General features: G+C 43.1%; 1 protein-coding gene across 18 annotated transcripts in view; it reads left to right on the top strand.

The window, feature by feature from the left end:
* LOC110489723 (plectin) overlaps window positions 1-16,637 on the top strand; it is a 183,765-nt gene extending 167,128 nt beyond the window's left edge. For 16 of the 18 annotated variants that reach the window (XM_021562579.2, XM_036948365.1, XM_036948357.1 and 13 more), the window contains 10 exons: window positions 584-765; window positions 950-1,088; window positions 1,355-1,711; window positions 1,971-2,054; window positions 2,178-2,279; window positions 2,420-2,518; window positions 4,159-7,503; window positions 8,013-15,268; window positions 15,525-15,641; window positions 15,800-16,637. In XM_021562579.2, coding sequence (XP_021418254.2) covers window positions 584-765; window positions 950-1,088; window positions 1,355-1,711; window positions 1,971-2,054; window positions 2,178-2,279; window positions 2,420-2,518; window positions 4,159-7,503; window positions 8,013-14,366 — 10,662 coding nt within the window. In that variant the 3' untranslated portion in view covers window positions 14,367-15,268; window positions 15,525-15,641; window positions 15,800-16,637. The remainder of the gene's footprint in view (window positions 1-583; window positions 766-949; window positions 1,089-1,354; window positions 1,712-1,970; window positions 2,055-2,177; window positions 2,280-2,419; window positions 2,519-4,158; window positions 7,504-8,012; window positions 15,269-15,524; window positions 15,642-15,799) is intronic. The other 2 variants (XM_036948348.1, XM_036948408.1) reach the window with 2 other exon arrangements.
* The last annotated feature ends 5,466 nt before the right edge of the window (window positions 16,638-22,103 follow it).

The following is a 22,103-nucleotide window of genomic DNA, read 5'->3' as shown; positions in this document are numbered from 1 at the left end:
GCCAAGTGCAGCAAGAAAGAGTGGAACGATGACTCAGTAGACGGGTGGATGGGCGGGGCGGAGGTAGATCGAGAGGGAGGGAATGGAATGGCATGTTTGCCGCCTTCTGCGCAGCCTCTGAGGGGGGAAAAAGGGGGAGGCGATTCGTGAGAGTAAGACAGAGAGCGCAAGAGGGAGAGAAAGAGAAAATTGAGTCGTGGCTAAGATCAGTGTGTCCAGTAAGTACCTGGGCTGTGTTTCTCTATGGAGACCTCCTTGCCTGAAGGTGCTTGTGATGGAGACTGGCTGGAAGGCCCACTGTCCAGCCTGCTGATCCAGCTCCTCTGGACCCTGCTGGCTCTGGGCCTAGTGGGGATCCTTTCTCTGCTTCTCCACCAAGAACCCTGGCAGCTCCTCACCCAGAGAGTCCACACACAGGTCAGGCTCAGGAACACACTGCTTCCTTGGACCTGATTGAGGGGACTCGTTCAGCATTATGATACTCGGTGGAAGTTTTGTAGTCAGAGGAGGTTTTCTCCCTTTGTTTTGCTGTTTGTCCTTCCTTTATCTTAATCGTCAGGTGCTTGTTTTTCTCCTCTTTCAGAAAGTCCAAGTAGAGCTTGAGGGTATCAAGAGGAACCTGGACCAGGTGGCCGTGAAGACCGAGGAGGTCCTGAATACCACTCCTAAGCAGTCCAGCACTGCGCCTGTCCTGCGCTCTGAACTGGAGTTCACCCTGAAGAAGATGGACCACGCCTACATCCTCTCCTCTGTCTATCTAGAGAAGTGAGTTGACTCTTCGGTTTTCTTTCTGTAGCCAGTTGCCGTTTCTCTGGGTTCTTATTGCCCTGACAAAAGCAACAAACATGCAAGTGAAAAATGCAACATTCTATTTAAGACGTATTAAATCTCCCACGCCACTTCCCTCCGCATCCCTCCTCCGCTGACATTTCCTTCTCCTTGCCTGAAGGCTGAAGACGGTGGACGTGGTCATCCGCAACACGCAGGGGGCCGAGGGAGTGCTGAAGAAGTACGAGCAGCGACTGCGCGAGGTCCAAACTGTTCCCGATGACGTCAAGGAGGTGGAGAAGTACCGCACCCAGCTCAAGGTGAACTGACTGGACAGTCAGCACTGGGCACTGCCAACGCTCATACATTTTTACGTTTTATATACCATTGTACTATGAACATGGAAACAAGGCAGGTTTAAAAAGAGGGGGGAACTGTTTACGTGATGAAACACAAAAGACATACATAACTTGCTTCTGTGATGAATGTAACTTTGTCAACGATTTATTTTGACGCCAGCTCCACTTATTGACAGCTTATTTAACAATCTAACTGTTGCTCTTCCCTCCTGTCTCTTTCCCTGTAGAAAATGCGTGCTGAAGCGGAGGGTGAAAAGCCTGCATTCGATTCCCTGGAGGGCGAGCTCGGAAAGGCGGCAGCCGTGAGCGAGAAGATGTCTCGTGTGCACAGTGAGCGTGACGCTGAGCTGGACCACTACCGCCATCTCCTGTCCGGTCTCCAGGACCGCTGGCAGGCCGTGTTCTCCCAGATGGACCTGCGTCAGCGGGAGCTGGAGCAGCTGGGCCGCCAGCTGGGTTACTACAGAGAGAGCTACGACTGGCTCATTCAGTGGATCGGTGGCGCCAAGCAGAGGCAGGAGAAGATCCAGGCCGTGCCCATCAGCGACAGCAAGACTCTGAAGGAGCAACTGGCCCAGGAGAAGGTTAGCTACTGTACTGATGGGGGCATATTAGGGGGTCCATTACATCACTGCATTGCTCTAGGTGCTTAGCTGATCAACTGAACATTGTGAAACTTTGTGAAAATAAACCATTGACACCTTTTTTTATACTACTTATTTTGTATACTACTTGTCTATTAATGTTCTAACGGTGTGTTTTGTGTCGTTCTAATCATTGAACATATGCAGGCACACCTTGAAATCACATCCAGACTCATTCTGATTATTTCCCCCAACATAGACACTTCTGGAAGAGATCGAGCAAAACAAAGAGAAAGTTGACGAGTGTCAGAAATATGCCAAGGCGTATATCGACACTATCAAGGCAAGCATGCACAGCATTCGTGTACAAACGTGGAACGCATTATTGCGTTCATATACAGCTTTATTTAAGTGTCTTCATTTCATAGGGTTTTTGGTGTTAAAACATCCTGTTGGTTTTTATTAGGATTATGAACTCCAGTTGGTGGCCTACAAAGCACAAGTGGACCCTCTCTCACCCCTGAAGAAAACCAAAATGGATTCTGCCTCAGATAACATCATTCAAGAGGTCTGTGCCGCTTGCGTTATCTGAACGCAGATTGTCATTCTCTGACAACCATTTGCAGTGTTAGGAGAAAAGCTTAGATCAATAGTTGAAGCCAACACACACTAAATTAAAAGTGTCCTGTTTCATTTCTCCTCCATCAGTATGTGACACTAAGAACCCGCTACAGCGAGCTGATGACTCTGACCAGTCAGTACATCAAGTTTATCACCGACACACAGCGCCGGCTGGAGGACGAGGAGGTGCGTGACAACACACTGATATATCCTAACCCTAACCCATTGACAACCAATGAAAAACAAACGCATGACCGCGCTCTTGCACGCACAAATGCATACACAACACATTAATGTATGGTTGACCTGACACTCCTATATTTTGAGGTAAAGTATGGTTTGGACCATTGGCATTTGCATGCTGTACTGTAGCTGCAGGATGTTAGGGGACCAAGCAGACAGGAAATCCTATCGCTTAGAATGATGGCCAAGCTGAGCTATTTGGCAAATATGAACGCTCTACCATAAATAATCCTGGTACTAAGTGTCATGGTTTTCACATGGGCGACCAGGGACTATCAATATACATTAGAATATGGCTAGAGTGTCATATGAAATGTTTATGGTGCCTTAAAATATCTAGGACCAAGTAGATACCTTTCTATTATATGAACATCAATGACAATTGCATACTATTTTGATAAGCAGTAGTGACCTTGTCACAAAATTCAATGAATTGATGAAACGTTTATGTTCAGTCTGAAGCAAAAGAAAGAGAGCATCCTCTTTAAGATGAAGAGACCATTGAGAGAACATTTCAGTGGGTTAGACGAAATAACTCATAGGATTTGCACATTTTATATTTTGGCCTATTCATTTTCATGTCATTTATTGAGGCGTGCCATAATATTTTTTTCAAAGGGCGTTATTTATTTCGCTATGTCTTTTTTTCTCATTGGCCACTCTTTCTTAGATCTCAACCTAAGCTCTCCCACTATATGCTTCAGGCTGACTGCCATGTTCTTCGACTTTCCTTTTTTTTTCAGATTAACACAAATTTTCCGTCTCCCGTTCTTTTCTAACCCTAATGTTTTGTTTGTTTCTTTGCTTCTCTTAACTGCTTGCCAGTGCTTTGTCATGATGAATGCTTGTCTTGTTTGGGCGTTAAAAGAGGTAAATAATCCACTACGCTCCAGTTACTATTCTCTCATTATGTGCCTTACCATCCATGCCCTCAGGCTTCAATTCATCACCTAAACTGCCAAACATTTCCATATTTACCTTACATTCACTTACTTCCATGTCTTGCTTATTCTGTGTTAGCATGGGCTTTAGGTGCTATTTTCTTATTACATTTTCAGACTATCCTTGCACAATCCCTGCTTTCCCCTTTGCACATATTCGGCTCAGTTCCTTGATAATAGTGATCTAAAGAATCAACGTAACAGGTTGTTTAACAGTGTGAATAGATTAACTAGTTACTGGTTGATTGTGATATCATTTTTGAATCATTTCAAGCTGAAAAGATAGATGATTTAAAAAATAAATGATTCACTTTCATATTTCACTATTGCAAAATGGTTGATCACAAAATAATTCCTTTATGGACACCAATATGTAAAAAGATACAGTTGCATGCCACATGAGTTCCTCACTTTGTTGTGTTGTGAAGTGGTGTCTTGTCTCCATACATTAATTGTTACATAACCATTTCCCATCTCACTTGTTTCTACCTTGAATTGTCTTTGTCGAAGATAACTTGCATTAACAGCATCCTCCTAAATGAATTTACATCTAAACATATATATCTTTGAGCTAACTATTAACATTTAACCTGTCATGCTTAATTTTTATATTTTCTTTACCATTTGCTTCCACTAATACAGAAAGCTGCTGAGAAAATGAAAGCGGAAGACAGGAAAAAAATGGCAGAGATGCAGGCTGAGTTAAACAAACAGAAGCAGCTAGCTGAATCTCATGCAAAGGCCATTGCCAAGGCCGAGCAGGAAGCTCAAGAGCTGAAGCTCATGATGCAGGAGGAAGTCAGCAGGAGACAAGTTGTTTCAGTAGATGCAGAAAAGCAAAAGCACAATATCCAGCTGGAACTACATGAGCTCAAAAATCTCTCAGAGCAGCAGATCAAGTCCAAGAGCCAACAGGTAGAAGAAGCCAATCATAGCAGAGTCAAGATTGAGGAGGAAATCCGCATCATCAGGATCCAGCTGGAGACCACTGTCAATCAGAAGTCTACAGCTGAGGATGAGCTCAAGCAACTCCGGGAAAAAGCTTCTGAAGCCGAGAGGCTGAGGAAACTTGCACAGGAGGAGGCTGAGAAGCTCCGCAAACAGGTCAACGAGGAGACCCAGAAAAAACGCAAGGCAGAGGAAGAGCTCAAGTTAAAGTCTGAGGCTGAGAAGGAGGCTGCCAAGCAGAAGCAGAAGGCTCTAGAAGACCTTGAGAAGCTGAAGATGCAGGCGGAGGAGGCGGAGAGACGCATGAAGCAAGCTGAAGTGGAGAAGGAGAGGCAGATCAAAGTTGCCCAGGAGGTGGCACAGAAGAGTGCTGCAACCGAACTCCAGAGTAAACGCATGTCCTATGTTGAAAAGACATCAAAGCTGGAGGAATCACTCAAACTAGAGCATGTCACAGTCATCCAGCTGCAGGAGGAGGCAGCTCGTCTCAAGAAGCAACAGGAAGAGGCTGATATGGCCAGGGAGGAAGCGGAGAAGGAGTTAGAGAAATGGAGGCAGAAGGCCAATGAGGCACTCCGCTTGAGGCTCCAGGCTGAGGAAGAAGCTCACAAAAAGAGCCGTGCCCAGGAGGATGCCGAGAAACAGAAGGAGGATGCTGAGCGTGAGGCCAGGAAGAGGGCTAAAGCTGAGGAGTCCGCACTGAAACAGAAAGATATGGCAGAGCAAGAGCTGGAGAGGCAGAGGAGGCTAGCTGAGGGAACTGCTCAGCAGAAACTCTCAGCAGAACAGGAGTTAATCCGGCTAAGGGCAGACTTCGAACATGCTGAGCAACAGAGATCCCTGCTTGATGACGAGCTGTACCGCCTGAAGAATGAAGTCAGTGCAGCTGAGCAGCAAAGGAAACAGCTCGAAGATGAACTGGCCAAAGTGAGGAGTGAAATGAATGTACTCCTGCAGCTAAAGTCCAAAGCAGAAAAGGATAGCATGTCCAACACTGAGAAGAGCAAACAGCTCCTCGAATCTGAAGCTGCAAAAATGAGGGACCTTGCTGAGGAGGCAGGCAAACTTAGATCCATTGCTGAGGAAGCCAAGCGACAAAGGCAAGTTGCTGAGCAAGAGGCAGCTCGTCAAAGAGCAGAAGCTGAAAGGATCCTCAAGGAGAAGCTTGCTGCCATTAATGAGGCAACTCGTATGAAGACTGAAGCAGAAATTGCCCTCAAAGAAAAAGAGGCTGAGAATGAGCGACTCAGACGACAAGCTGAGGATGAAGCTTACCAGAGGAAAGCTCTGGAGGACCAGGCCAGCCAGCACAAGCAAGATATTGAAGAAAAGATCAATCAACTCAAGAAGTCATCTGAGAATGAGTTGGGAAGACAAAAGACACTTGTCGATGAAACTCTCAAGCAGAGACGAGTGGTTGAGGAGGAAATTCGCATTCTCAAGCTAAACTTTGAGAAAGCCTCATCTGGCAAGCTTGATTTGGAGCTGGAGTTGAATAAACTGAAAAACATTGCAGAGGAAACACAACAGAGTAAACTCCAAGCTGAAAAAGAGGCTGAGAAACACAGGAAACTTGCCCTGGAGGAGGAGAAACGCAGGCGCGAAGCAGAGGAAAAAGTAAAAAAGATCACTGCTGCAGAGGAAGAAGCAGGTAGACAGTGCAAAAATGCACAGGAGGAAGTGGAGCGCCTCAAAAAGAAAGCAGATGAAGCCAAAAAGCAGAAAGAGGATGCTGACAGGGAAGCAGAAAGACAGATTCTCGTATCTAAACAAGCAGCACAAAAATGCAATGCAGCAGAACAGCAAGTTCAGACTGTCCTTGTCCAACAGAAGGAGGACAACCTCATGCAGAAACAGCTCAAGGGAGAGTATGAGAAAGCCAAGATGCTTGCAAAACAGGCAGAGCTTGCCAAGGAAAAGGCAGAGAAGGAGGCTGCTCTTCTCCGGCAACAAGCAGAGGATGCAGAACGCCAAAAACAGGCTGCTGAACTCGAAGCTGCCAACCAAGCCAAAGCTCAAGAGGAAGCCGTAAAATTGAGAAAGGAGGCAGAGTTCGAAGCTGCCAAGCGAGCACAGGCTGAGGCTGATGCAATCAAACAGAAACAACAAGCAGATGCTGAGATGGAAAAGCACAAAAAGCTTGCAGAGCAAACAGTGAGTCAAAAGTCTCAGGTAGAGAAAGAGCTCGCAAAGGTCAGGCTTCAGCTGGATGAAACTGACAAGCAAAAATCTGTCTTAGACGAGGAGCTGCAGCGCTTAAAGGACGAAGTCGGTGATGCGGTCAAGCAGAAGGCCCAGGTGGAAGAGGAGTTATTCAAAGTCAAGATTCAGATGGAGGAGCTGGTCAAACTGAAACTCAGAATTGAGCAGGAGAACCAGCGTCTTATCAAAAAGGACAAGGATAACACTCAGAAATTCCTGGCTGAGGAAGCTGAGAACATGAAGGAGCTTGCAGAGGAAGCTGCCAGACTCAGTGTGGAAGCCCAAGAGGCTGCACACATGAGACAAATCGCTGAATCTGACCTCTCCCAACAGAGGGCACTTGCAGAGAAGATGCTAAAGGAGAAGATGCTTGCCATTCAGGAAGCATGTAAACTGAAAGCAGAGGCTGAGATGCTCCAAAGACAGAAGGACCTGGCTCAAGAGCAGGCCCAGAAGCTGCTTGAGGATAAACAACTGATGCAGCAGCGTCTTGAGGAAGAGACTGAGGGCTTCCAGAAATCCTTGGAAGCTGAGCGCAGGAGACAGCTGGAGATCACAGCCGAAGCTGAAAACCTCAAAGTGAAAGTGTCCCAACTTAGTGATGCTCAGTCCAAAGCAGAGAATGAGGCCAAGAAATTCAAGAAACAAGCAGATGAGATCAGTGCCCGTCTTCATCAGACAGAGCTAGCGACTAAAGAAAAATTTACCTTTGTGGAGACACAGAGACTGAGCAGCAACAACGAGGCTGATGAGCTACGCAAAGCCATCGCTGATCTAGAAAAGGAGAAGGCCAAACTGAAAAAGGAGGCTGAAGACCTACAGAATAACTCTAAAGAGGTATTGTGTTTAGAGATGGCATAGTAGTGCAGCTTATGTCATTGTTAACCCTCTCTCTGAAAACAAATCATCTTAAATTATTTCATTACATTTCTTTATCTATTCCTTCTTAAAATTAACCACTTACACAGTTCTATTATGTTGAGTTATATTTATTTTACAGTACACTAAGCTTAAAAAGATCATATCCCTTCCAGATATTTTCATTTTGTCCAGTTGGACAAAAGTATAGATTCATTATTGGTGGTGTTCCCCATAATGTTCTTCCCTTACTGAGAAGAGTATATATACTGTTATGTAACATAGGAATAATTGAATCTATTATATATATATTTTTTAAACTATTTGGGACTGATTCTTATAAGTGGAGGGCATTGTACTAAAATGTTGTAATTTCTTTACTAAAGTGCACAATATGTTGATTGATGGAGTTTTTCATAACATTTTAAATACAAACGAAACTCAAATTGTTCTAATTATGTTCTTGTTTTCCATTTTTCTCAATTTAGATGGTCAATGCTCAGCAGAAACAAATCCAACGCGAGAAGACAGTACTCCAGCAGACATTCGTCACAGAGAAGGCGGAACTGTTGAAGAAGGAGAAACAAATTGAAGAGGAGAAGAAGAAGCTGGAGAACCAGTTTGAGGAGGAGGTCAAGAAGGCCAAGGCCCTCAAAGAAGAACAGGACCGCCAGAGGAAACAAATGGAGCAGGAGAAGGATAAACTTCAGGCTACCATGGATGCTGCCCTCAACAAACAAAAAGAGGCTGAGAAAGAAATGCTCAACAAGCAAAAAGAGATGCAGGAGCTTGAAAGGAAACGACTTGAACAGGAAAAGCTGCTTGGCGAGGAGAACAAGAAACTTCGTGAGAAACTGCAGCAGCTCGAGGTCGCCCATAAAGAGCCCGTCTCCCACACCAGAGAAATCGATATCCAGACTGACGATGTGCCTGAGGATGAACTGATCCATATGACCATGGTGGAGACAACAAAGCAGGTTATCAATGGCCAAAGTGTTGGGAACGAGGTTGACAGTAAGAAGGATGCATTTTCTTTTGATGGAATCCGCGAGAAAGTACCTGCACGCAGACTTTATGAAGTTGGCCTTTTGACAAAAAAGGAGTTCGATAAGCTGAAGAAAGGCAAAGCCACTGTGCAAGACCTCAGCCAAACTGACAAGTTAAGAACAATTCTGCAGGGCAAGAACTGTATAGGGGGTGTCTTGACACAGTCTAATCAGAAAATGGCAATATATCAAGCTATGAAAGAAAATAAAATTACTCCTGGCTGGGCTTTGATCCTCCTGGAGGCACAGGCAGCATCTGGCTATGTAATAGACCCAGTTAAAAACAAGAAACTCTCTGTCAGTGAGGCTGTGAAGGAAGGCCTGATCGGACCTGAACTGCACAACACAATGCTGTCTGCTGAGAGAGCTGTCACTGGTTACAAAGACCCTTACACCGGTAACACGATCTCACTCTTTGAAGCTATGAAGAAGGGCTTGATTGACAGAGACCATGCCATTAGGCAGCTTGAGGCTCAGATAGCTACTGGTGGACTCATTGACCCCATAAACAGCCACCGTGTGCCCATCGAGACTGCATACAAACAGGGGCAGTTTGACACAGAGATGAACAAGATACTGGAGGACCCTTCGGATGACACCAAGGGATTCTTTGATCCTAACACCCAGGAGAACTTAACATACTTTCAGCTAATGCAGAGATGCAACACAGATCCGGAGACAGGACTACTGCTCCTGCCCATCACTGACAAGGCTGCTCTGAGCACATCAACCTACACAGAGCAGGAGACCAAGGATGTGTTCAGCAAGACGACTGTCTCTGTGCCATTTGGAAAATTCAAAGGGAAGACTGTAACTATCTGGGAAATCATCAATTCTGAGTACTTTACCGAGGACCAGAGAAAGGACCTTATTCGTCAGTACAAGACAGGAAAGATCACAGTCGAAAAAATCATCAAGATTGTTATCACTATGGCAGAGGAAAAGGACAAAAAGAATGAAATCGCCTTTGAGGGTCTGAGGGGAACAGTCCTTGCTACTGAACTACTGGAGTCCAAGATAATTGACAAAGACCTATACAACAAGCTGCACACAGGCAATAAAACAATCAAAGAGGTGTCTGAAATGGAGCCTGTTCAGAAATCCTTGAAGGGTACAAACTGCATTGCAGGTGTAGTTATTGACTCAACTAAGGAGACTATGTCTTTCTATCAAGCCATGAAGAAGGATATGATGAGGGTAGGGCCTGCTTTAACTCTCCTGGAAGCACAAGCAGGAACAGGATTTGTTGTTGATCCTATAAAGAATCAGAAGTACACTGTTGATGAAGCTGTGAAAGCAACTGTCATTGGTCCTGAGCTGCATGAAAAATTACTGTCAGCTGAAAGAGGTGTTACAGGCTACAAAGATCCTTACACGGGAAAGACTGTGTCTTTGTTCGAAGCAATGAAGAAAGAACTCATTCCAAAGGATCAGGGCATCAGACTCCTAGACGCGCAGCTTGCAACAGGAGGCATCATTGATCCAGTGAAAAGCCACCGCATCCCACATGATGTTGCCTGTAAACGAGGCTTCTTTGATGATGAAATGAACCAGATTCTGAAAAATCCAACTGATGATGTTAAAGGCTACTTTGACCCCAACACACAGGAAAATGTCACATACTCACAGCTATACAAGAGATGTGTCACTGACAAGAAATCTGGCCTTCAGCTTCTACCTCTGTCTGAGCAAGCAATCAATGCGAAGGAAGAACATGCATACACAGAGGTCCAAACCAAAGAGGCCATGAGCCAAGCAACAATGGAGCTGCAGTCTGGTCCACTCAAAGGGAAGAAACTCACTATCTGGGAAATGATCCACTCTGAATATATTACAGAGGAACAGAGAATTGACCTGATGAGGCAGTATAGGTCTGGAACGATTACAATAGAAAAGATCATCACGATTGTGATCACCATTGTAAACGAGAAAGAGGCTAAGAAACAAGAACAAGACAGCTTCAAGGGGCTTAGAGCACCTGTCTCTGCTAAGTCACTGTTTGATTCCAAAATCATTGACAAAGCTACGTTTGACATGCTCCAACAAGGCAAAAAGACACCTACACAGGTCAGCGAAAATGTCAATGTAAGCAAGTACCTGCAGGGCTCTGACAGTATTGCTGGTGTCTACCTTGAACCGACAAAGGAGAAGATCAGCATCTATCAAGCTATGAAGAAAAATCTTCTGAGACACAACACTGGCTTGTCACTTCTAGAGGCCCAAGCTGCCACAGGGTTCATTATAGATCCAGTGAAGAACCAGTACCTGTCAGTGGATGATGCCGTTAAAGCAGGCATTGTCGGCCCTGAGCTACATGAGAAACTGCTTGCTGCTGAAAAAGCGGTCACTGGTTACAAAGATCCCTTCACAGGCAAAACAATCTCTCTCTTCCAAGCAATGGAAAAAGATCTAATCATTAAGGAGCATGTCATGCCACTCATGGAGGCCCAACTGAGTTCAGGAGGAATCATTGATCCTGTGAACAGCCACCGCGTTCCTATTGACGTTGCCTATCAGAAGAGCCTTTTCAGCAAAGAAATGACACACACCTTCTCGGAACCATCTGACAATAACAAAGCTTTCTCAGACCCAAATTCAGATGAAAAAGTAACATACAAACAGCTGAAAGAGAAGTGCACTAGAGATCCTGATTCAGGCATGAACCTTTTACCACTTTCCAAGCCACAGGCCCCTACTGTGGTGGAGAAGACATACCTCTACACGGAGGAACAGACGCAGAATGACCTGACCACAACCAAAATTGACCTCCCCAGTTCACTTGAGTCCCTTGCTGGAGGCTCAAAAAGTCTCTGGGACATCATGAACTCAAATCTACTTCCTGAGCAAGAGAGAAAGAAGCTGATGGAGGAGTATCGCTCAGGCAGTATCACTAAAGAGCGCATGATCATCATCATTATTGAGATTATGGAGCAGAGAGAGATCATCAGAGGTGAAACTGTTAAGTCCTGCAACACAATCAGACGTAGGGTCACTATCGAGGAGCTCTACAATTCCCGTATCATTGACCTGGAGACATTCAACCTGCTGAAGCAAGACAAAAGAAACATCCGTGACATTATGGAGATGCAGAGTGTGAAGCAGTATCTGTTTGGCACGGGCTGCGTTGCTGGTGTTATGTCTGACTCCACTTCCAAGATGAGCATTTATTCGGCGATGAAGAGAGGGTTCTTGAAGCCTGAAATTGCCCTTAGTCTCCTGGAAGCACAAGCAGCAACAGGATTCATAATTGATCCTGTGAGAAACGAGACACTCACTGTTGATGAGGCTGTCCGCAAGGGTGTGGTCGGCCCTGAGATCCACGACAGACTCCTGTCAGCTGAGAGAGCGGTCACAGGCTACAAGGACCCTTACAGTGGCAAAATCATATCTCTCTTCCAAGCAATGAAAAAGGACCTTGTTCTGGAGGATTATGCTCTGAAAATGTTGGAGGCTCAGACTGCCACAGGAGGCATTATGGATCCGGAATTCTACTTCCACCTCCCAGCAGACATTGCCACACAGAGAGGATACATCAACAAGGAAACAAATAAAAGGCTTGCTGATGACGTAAAGGGCTTTGTTGACCCTGTCACTGAGGAGAAAGTTTCTTATGCCCAATTACTCAAGAGGTGCAAGATTGACCCTACCAATGGAATGCGCTTGCTGTCACTGGGAGACAAGAGACTGATGTTCAAAGGTCTTAGAAAACAGATCACCATAGAGGAGATGTTACGCTCTCAGATCATCGACCAACAGACAGTCAATGAGCTGAATGAAGGTCTGATTTCAGTGGAAGAGGTTAGCCGTAGACTCCAAAAATACCTTGAGGGCACAAGCTGTATCGCTGGTGTTTATGTAGAGGGAACTAATGACCGTCTATCAATCTACCAAGCCATGAAAAAGAACATGATCAGACCAGGAACTGCCTTTGAACTGCTTGAGGCTCAGGCCGCCTCAGGCTATGTAATTGACCCAATCAAAAATCTCAAACTTACTGTCAATGAATCTGTCAAGATGGGAATAGTGGGGCCAGAATTCAAAGACAAACTTCTCTCTGCTGAGCGTGCCGTGACAGGTTACAGAGACCCCTATTCCGGCAAGACAATCTCTCTGTTCCAGGCCATGAAGAAGGGGCTCATCTTAAAAGACCATGGAATACGTCTCCTTGAGGCTCAGATTGCCACTGGCGGAATCATTGACCCAGAGGAGAGTCATCGCTTGCCAGTGGAGGTGGCCTACAACCGTGGCCTCTTCGATGAGGAGATGAATGAGATTCTCACAGATCCATCAGATGACACCAAGGGTTTCTTCGATCCCAACACTGAGGAGAACCTGACCTACCTCGGGCTAATGGAGAGGTGCATCACTGACCCTGCTACTGGCCTTGTCCTCCTGCTCCTGAAGGAGAAGAAGCGCGAGAGAAAGACCTCCTCCAAATCCTCTGTCCGCAAACGCAGAGTAGTCATCGTGGACCCAGATTCAGGCAAAGAGATGACTGTCTATGAGGCATTTAGAAAGCAGCTCATTGACCATCAGACCTACCTAGAGCTTTCTGAGCAGGAGTGTGAGTGGGAAGAGATCACGCAGACATCCTCTGATGGCGTTGTTAAGTCAATGATCATCGACAGACGGTCAGGGAGACAGTATGACATTGATGACGCTCTCGCACGAGGCCTCATCGACCAGACTTCACTTAGTACATACCGCTCCGGAAACCTGTCCATCACTGAGTTTGCTGACATGCTGTCTGGAAACATGGGTGGCTTCCGCTCCCGGTCATCCTCTTTTGGTTCCACCTCTGGTTCCACCTCATCATCATACAATCCCATGAGCCCCATACCCTCCATTAGACCCCCTGCAATCATTTGGAATGACCCCACGGAGGAGACTGGCCCTGTAGCCGGAATCCTGGATACAGACACTTTGGAGAAGGTGTCAGTCACAGAGGCCATGCACAGGAACCTTGTGGACAATATCACAGGCCAAAGATTACTTGAGGCACAAGCCTGCACAGGGGGCATAATCGACCCGACTACTGGGGAACGATTCGCTGTTACTGAGGCAACCGAGAAAGGACTTGTGGACAAGGTGATGGTGGACCGTATCAATTTGGCTCACAAAGCTTTCAATGGATTTGAGGACCCAAGAACCAAAGTGAAGATGTCTGCATCCCAAGCTCTAAAGAAAGGCTGGCTGTATTATGAAGCTGGACAACGTTTTCTGGAAGTCCAATACCTTACGGGGGGGCTGATTGAACCGGATGTTGAGGGCAGAGTCTCACTGGACGAATCCATCAGAAAGGGCACAATTGATGCTCGCACTGCTCAGAAGCTGAGAGATGTGAGTGCTTACTCCAAATACCTGACGTGTCCCAAAACCAAACTAAAAATCTCCTACAAAGATGCCATGGATAGAAGCATGGTTGAGGAAGGATCTGGCCTGCGACTGCTGGAGGCCTCCTCACAGTCAAGCAAAGGGCTGTACAGCCCATACAATGCCAGCAATTCTGGGTCTGCTGCTGGCTCCAGGTCCGGGTCCAGGACTGGATCCAGAACAGGATCCAGAAGAGGCAGCTTTGATGCCACAGGTTCCGGTTTCACCATGAACTTCTCATCCTCCTCCTACACCAGCTCCAGCAGTTACGGTGGCCGCAAATATGATGCAGGACCTCATAATGGGCTCAACATGGATGAGCTAGCCCAAGCCCTTACGGCTCTAGCAATGATCAGGCCATGCAGCTCAGAAGAACAACGAGCCTTCCCAATGATGATACCAATGCATATCACGGTTGCATAATTTATAGGAAAAATCGTTTCACATTTGAAAAACAAATAATTAATTTATTCTGCTCCTCATGTGGTCACATTAGGAAATGGCTGGAAGTAATTAAATGCAGTTCCTCAGAAAGATGTCCAAAACAATGCCTTATCTCTCCAGCCTTAATTTCTTAGAATTATTAGATAAATTGAATGTTTTGTTCCGTTTTATTTCAATTTTTATTCATTAGGAAGTCAATTTATATTTTAAGAGCAAAGTATCAGATTTAGTTTTTACTTCATATAAAGTGACCACAACTGATTTTATAGTTTACGTTAACACAACTTGTATACTTAAGCGTTCCTTAACGAACATATGTACTTTGAACAGATATATTTTTCCAGTTTACTTTTTTCTTTTTAAACTTAAGAATATTTTTATCCACTTTCTTTTATCTGTTTGACAATATCCTACGAAATATGCCAACATAGATGTTACAGTGACACTTTTAGATGTCTTCATATTTCTGAATGTCTGTATAGAGTTTGACCCAGAGTTTTTTTTGTTTTTTTGTTTTTTAAGTGAAATATGTTATCCGGCAAAGTAAACAAAGAGTCGCAGAGCAGAATAAAAAAAACACTACATAAACAGTGGAGGAAGACTGCAACATTCAAAGTTTAAACTGCTTCCCTGCCTACATCCCAGACAACATTGCCCTTTCTGTTCAGTGGACAGGCCCATGCACCAAGTCATCACCTTATTCTTTAATCACCCACTTCAAAATTCTGAACTATTATACCCATCATTATGGACTACTATACCCACCATTTACCTATCATCAAGTTTTCCTGGTAGACTGTCCTAAGAAGATGTCAGGCTTCACCATGCTTCCTCTGACATTAGAGGCAAAGATCTGCATCCTGGATGTTGCTTTGGTTCTTGTAAGTTGAAATCGGTTTTCTGATTTGTAATTTAGTAATGTAGTTTTGTAATGTACTTTCCTTTTACCCCTTTCATCACAGCCATACACCTTCTCTACTCTCCTTTGATTCTGTTTTTTTCTCTCCCCCCTTTATCGCTAGTATTTCAATTCTAGTTTGGAAGAAGGCGCTATCAAACGTTTTTATTAGTTGGATGATTATGATCATGCCTTTTTCACCTCAGTATATTAAGATGATCAATTCCCTTTTTTGACAGATGTCTCATTCCATCAGAATTCGATGGGGATTTGCAAGTACTCAGATTGCCTTGGCTGATGAGTCTCTTTACGGGGACGGTATCTCAATTCAACAGCTTCAGCATCCAGAAATGCAGGTAAATTCATCATCCACCAAATAAAGCATTAAATAATCAAATACATTTGCAATTTATTTATTTGTTTGCGTTACAATTATTTTAGCTTTTTTAAATTTATTTTTTACTGTTGTTGGTTTTGTTGTCTCAAAATTATTATTTTTGTTTTGTTTTTTTAGATCTGCCATTGAGTACCTTGCTTCCATTGCACCTCCCTCATTTTTGAAGACAGTTGAGGCTTGTGACCCCTGAAGTCTCCCTGGGATACCATACTAGGAACAAACTCCATGAACTTCTGTCCAACATTCTGACTTGAATATTGATCATAATCCCCCTATTTTGGATTACACCACTCACATGTACACATCACTATGTTTATGAGCTTTCACATGGTCAGCGCCATGAAGATGAAATGCAATGTAATCTTAATTTCTGTAAGCAACATCAATGTAACATCAGTCAAAACCAAAGTAAATAGTTGCTGAGATGACATTGCAATATATTTACAATACATTGAATGAATGTACATATTTTCTAGGATGAATACATTTCAAGACATTTTCCTACATTTTACATTTTTCCTTTGCAAAAATGATTTTGAAGCTTTGTCATATGTTGCTTTTAAACCAGTATTTTAGCTCTTGTTTTCCATACCAAGAATGTTTTTTTTTTCTGTTCTGCTTCTAGGAAGTGTTTTACTTCTGTAAATGTTCATTTTTCATCATATTTTTCTTATATTATATAATACATTTTTGCTTTGCATGTTTTACTAACTCGGTAATAAATATTCTTTGAAAAAATAAATTGTAAGAAGAAGAGAATAGGACATGTACCTGCTCCGCAAAACGTGTTTTGTTAAATGCGGATTTAAGTGGTAACAAGATATTTAATCAAAACTAACTGGTTGGTTTTGCTCATTAACAGATTTTTTTTGTTGAGTGGCATGGTGAATGGAATCTGGTGTATGTTTTGATGGTAACACTTTAATGTAAATAAATGTGCTATTAAAAAAGGTAATCTTGTCAACTACATTTCAATATCCAGGTAAATCACACATTCTGACAATGGAATTATCTACACAGTGACTGTACAGCATTTAGAACATATTAATACAACACATAAGATTACATTGTGTGTACCTGTAGGCACATTATCAGGCTTCAAACATAAAGATATAAAACTGTATTTTTTTGTGAAGAATCAACAACAAGTGGGACACAATCATGAAGTGGAACGACATTTATTGGATATTTCAAACTTTTTTAACAAATCAAAAACTGAAAAATTGGGCGTGCAAAATTATTCAGCACCCTTAAGTTAAAACTTTGTAGCGCCACCTTTTGCTGCGATTACAGCTGTAAGTCGCTTGGGGTATGTCTCTATCAGTTTTGCACATCGAGAGACTGAACATTTTTCCCATTCCTCCTTGCAAAACAGCTCGAGCTCAGTGAGGTTGGATGGAGAGCATTTGTGAACAGCAGTTTTCAGTTCTTTCCACAGATTCTCGATTGGATTCAGGTCTGGACTTCGACTTGGCCATTCTAACACCTGGATATGTTTAGTTTTGAACCATTCCATTGTAGATTTTGCTTTATGTTTTGGATCATTGTCTTGTTGGAAGACAAATCTCCGTCCCAGTCTCAGGTCTTTTGCAGACTCCATCAGGTTTTCTTCCAGAATGGTCCTGTATTTGGCTCCATCCATCTTCCCATCAATTTTAACCATCTTCCCTGTCCCTGCTGAAGAAAAGCAGGCCCAAACCATGATGCTGCCACCACCATGTTTGACAGTGGGGATGGTGTGTTCAGGGTGATGAGCTGTGTTTCCTTTTACGCCAAACATAACGTTTTGCATTGTTGCCAAAAAGTTCAATTTTGGTTTCATCTGACCAGAGCACCTTCTTCCACATGTTTGGTGTGTCTCCCAGGTGGCTTGTGGCAAACTTTAAACAACACTTTTTATGGATATCTTTAAGAAATGGCTTTCTTCTTGCCACTCTTCCATAAAGGCCAGATTTGTGCAATATACGACTGATTGTTGTCCTATGGACAGAGTCTCCCACCTCAGCTGTAGATCTCTGCAGTTCATCCAGAGTGATCATGGGCCTCTTGGCTGCATCTCTGATCAGTCTTCTCCTTGTATGAGCTGAAAGTTTAGAGGGACGGCCAGGTCTTGGTAGATTTGCAGTGGTCTGATACTCCTTCCATTTCAATATTATCGCTTGCACAGTGCTCCTTGGGATGTTTAAAGCTTAGGAAATATTTTTGTATCCAAATCCGGCTTTAAACTTCTTCACAACAGTATCTCGGACCTGCCTGGTGTGTTCCTTGTTCTTCATGATGCTCTCTGCGCTTTTAACGGACCTCTGAGACTATCACAGTGCAGGTGCATTTATACGGAGACTTGATTACACACAGGTGGATTGTATTTATCATCATTAGTCATTTAGGTTAACATTGGATCATTCAGAGATCCTCACTGAACTTCTGGAGAGAGTTTGCTGCACTGAAAGTAAAGGGGCTGAATAATTTTGCACGCCCAATTTTTCAGTTTTTGATTTGTTAAAAAAGTTTGAAATATCCAATAAATGTCGTTCCACTTCATGATTGTGTCCCACTTGTTGTTGATTCTTCACAAAAAAATATAGTTTTATATCTTTATGTTTGAAGCCTGAAATGTGTCAAAAGGTCGCAAAGTTCAAGGGGGCCGAATACTTTCGCAAGGCACTGTATTTACACTCCAAAGGCTATGAATCAATTTATTGGTAGCAGCATCTGATACACTATGTTTTTTCAATGAATGCAAATGGCTTCAGTTTAAGCCATTGTATTTTGTGGTAGGCCTTATACTTTAGTTTAGTCATTTTATTGTGGTATGCATATACTTATACTTAAAACCATTGTTCTGGGCAGTGGTGGAAAAAGTACACAATTGTCATACTTGAGTAAAAGTAAAAATACCTTCCTAGAAAATGACAAAAGTGAAAGTCACCCAGTAAAATACTTGAGTGAAAGTCTAAAAGTATTTGGTTTTAAATATACTGTACTTAAGGAATCAAAAGTAAATGTAATTCCTAAAATGTACTTAAGTATCAAAGTAAAAGTATAAATAATTTCAAATTCCTTATATTAAGCAATCCAAACAGCACCATTTTCTTTTGAATTTATGGATAGCCAGGGGCACACTCCAACACACAGACATTATTTACAAATTCGGCATTTGTGTTTAGTGAGTGCCAGATCAGTGGCAGTAGAGATGACCAGGGATGTTCTCTTAATTAGTGTGTGAATTGGACCATTTTCCTGTCCTGCTAGACATTCAAAATATAACTAGTACTTTTGGGTGTCAGAGAAAATGCATGGACTAAAAAGTACATTATTTTCTGTAGGAATGTAGTGAAGTAAATGTAGTCAAAAATATAAATAGTAAAGTACAGATACCCCCAAAAAATGCCTTAAGTAGTACTTTAAAGTATTTTTACTTAATTTACACCGCTGGTACTGTATACCATGTTAGTATCATTATAGGTGAATTAAGTAGTTTCTTTAATGCCCTTTACTTAATGTCTGCAAGCACTCCTGTCTGCATTATTTCATTTCACCATAATGAGGGCACTACTAGTTTGACTTACAAGTAATTTCAACTCATGTCCTTTTGGAATCATATGAGCAAACAATGAACCCTCATTCACGATTCAGCTACCAACTTAATTTAATGGATACATGTTCTGTCAGCGACTTGGGGAACGTTATTAGAGACTTAGATATACGGTGTCTGTGTGTTATGAATGGGCGGGCGTGGAAGTAGTGCTCTATCGGCCTATCTCTATGTCTGTGTGTGTCTTTCTTTGCCAACGTTAGCCTTTGATATTGATGGAAGATCCAGCCAATATGAGAGATGGGCCGTCTACCTGCCAGAATACCTCTAATGACTGCCTTGACTACCCTTCACTGACCCTGTCCCTCCCACCCCTCCCAGAGAGGGGTGACGAGGAGGTAAGACATCAGAGAATGGGGTGAATGTATGGAGAAAATGTATGGAGTAAAAAGTAGATTGTTTTCTGTAGGATTGTAGTGAAGTAAAAGTTGTCCAAAATATAAATAACAAAGTACAGATACCCCAAAAAACTACTTTAGTACTTCAAAGTATTTTTACACAACTGGCACTGTATGCCATGGTAGTATCATTATAGGTGAATTAAGTGGTGTCTTTAATGCCCTATACTTGCTGTCTGCAAGAACTACTGTCTGCATTATTTCATTTCACCATTCTGAGGGCACTACTAGTTTAACTTACAAGTAATTTCAACTCATGTCCTCTTGGAATCAGAGGTCTTGGAATACAAGCAAACAATAACCCTCATCCCCTCATTCACGATTCAGCTACCAACTTCATAGATATTGTTGTGTCTTTGGCTATGCCGGATTAAGTGATATGACATGCTATTCTATGAAATTATTTCTTCGTAATTAATATTACCTGATTGAGCTAATCATGTAAATGTAATTAACTAGAGAGTCGGGGCACCACAAAATAATATTTATAGAGCTGTTATCTTCCGAATAAACTCTTAAAGACCTAGTAATATTTTACATCAATAGCTGGCAATATTAATCGTCACCTTAATTCAGTCTCATCTGAAAGTTGTAAATTCTTGGTTGGAATCAGCAATACAAAATTGGGTTTAATTATTTATTTACTAAATACCTAACTAATCACACAGAATTACACATACACATAATTCATGATAACTTGATTACAAATTACGTCATAAAGGAAAACGTCCCTAGCGGGCAGAACAAATATGACAGCTTGTTACTCAAAAGAAAAGGGGCTGGGTTTGAGTGAAAGAGCGGGAAGACTGAGGAACAAAGGGCGAAGTTGTGCTATCGTAAATACAGTATCTTATGCATTCTAAATTACCGCCCATTTGGAAAAGGAAAATGCAATAAATATTTACTCTGAGCTGCGCTTCTGTAGGTTGGTGGTAGATGGAAGGCCGTGTTGCCAAACCAAGTCCTTTGTCCTTTGAAGAATGTCTCTGGTGGTCAATTGGATACATTGTAGTAACATCGTTGTGTGATAGACGGGATACTCTGTCTGTTCCTTCCTAACCCTCATTTGCAGCGGCTGTTGCTAACTCAACGGCTAGGAGGTATCACTTCTGTAGTGAATAAGAGTTCAAAGTTCATACCATTCGCAACCAAAGCTCACGCTGATGTTGGCTCCGTTCTGTAGTTATTATCTGAACCATTCTGACATCGGACCGTCGGCCTCACATCCTCGGAACAGGAGGTTACATTGTCGTCAAGGCTTTATATAGGAAGGGAGAGGAGGGCGTGTTTTTATTTATTTATTTTTCATTTCACCTTTATTTAACCAGGTAGGCTAGTTGAGAACAAGTTCTCATTTACAACTGCAACCTGGCCAAGATAAAGCATAGCAGTGTGAACAGTCAATAACACAGTAGAAAACAAAGTCTATATACGTTGTGTGCAAAAGGCATGAGGAGGTAGACGAATAATTACAATTTAGCAGATTAACACTGGAGTGATAGATGATCAGATGGTCATGTGCAGGTAGAGATACTGGTGTGCAAAAGAGCATAAAAGTACATTAATAAAAACAGTATGGGGATGAGGTAGGTAAATTGGGTGGGCTATTTACCAATGGACTATGCACAGCTGCAGCGATCGGTTAGCTGCTCAGATAGCAAATGTTTAAAGTTGGTGAGGGAGATAAAAGTCTCCAACTTCAGCGATTTTTGCAATTCGTTCCAGTCACAGGCAGCAGAGAACTGGAAGGAAAGGCGGCCAAATGAGGTGTTGGCTTTAGGAATGATCAGTGAGATACACCTGCTGGAGCGCGTGCTACGGGTGGGTGTTGCCATCGTGACCAGTGAACTGAGATAAGGCGGAGCTTTACCTAGCATGGACTTGTAGATGACCTGGAGCCAGTGGGTCTGGCGACGAATATGTAGCGAGGGCCAGCCGTCTAGAGCATACAGGTCGCAGTGGTGGGTGGTATAAGGTGCTTTAGTAACAAAACGGATGGCACTGTGATAATCTGCATCCAGTTTGCTGAGTAGAGTATTGGAAGCTATTTTGTAGATGACATCGCCAAAGTCGAGGATCGGTAGGATAGTCAGTTTTACTAGGGTAAGTTTGGCGGCGTGAATGAAGGAGGCTTTGTTGCGAAATAGAAAGCCGACTCTAGATTTGATTTTTAGATTGGAGATGTTTGATATGAGTCTGAAAGGAGAATTTACAGTCTAGCCAGACACCTAGGTACTTATAGATGTCCACATATTCTAGGTCGGAACCATCAAGGGTGGTGATGCTAGTCGGGCGTGCGGGTGCAGGCAGCGATCGGTTGAAAAGCATGCATTTGGTTTTACTAGCGTTTAAGAGCAGTTGGAGGCCACGGAAGGAGTGTTGTATGGCATTGAAGCTCGTTTGGAGGTTTGTTAACACAGTGTCCAAA

Source organism: Oncorhynchus mykiss, chromosome 2, assembly GCF_013265735.2.
Source record: "Oncorhynchus mykiss isolate Arlee chromosome 2, USDA_OmykA_1.1, whole genome shotgun sequence".
Taxonomy (NCBI): Eukaryota; Metazoa; Chordata; class Actinopteri; order Salmoniformes; family Salmonidae; genus Oncorhynchus; species Oncorhynchus mykiss.
This window is presented reverse-complemented; position numbering and strand designations above follow the sequence as displayed.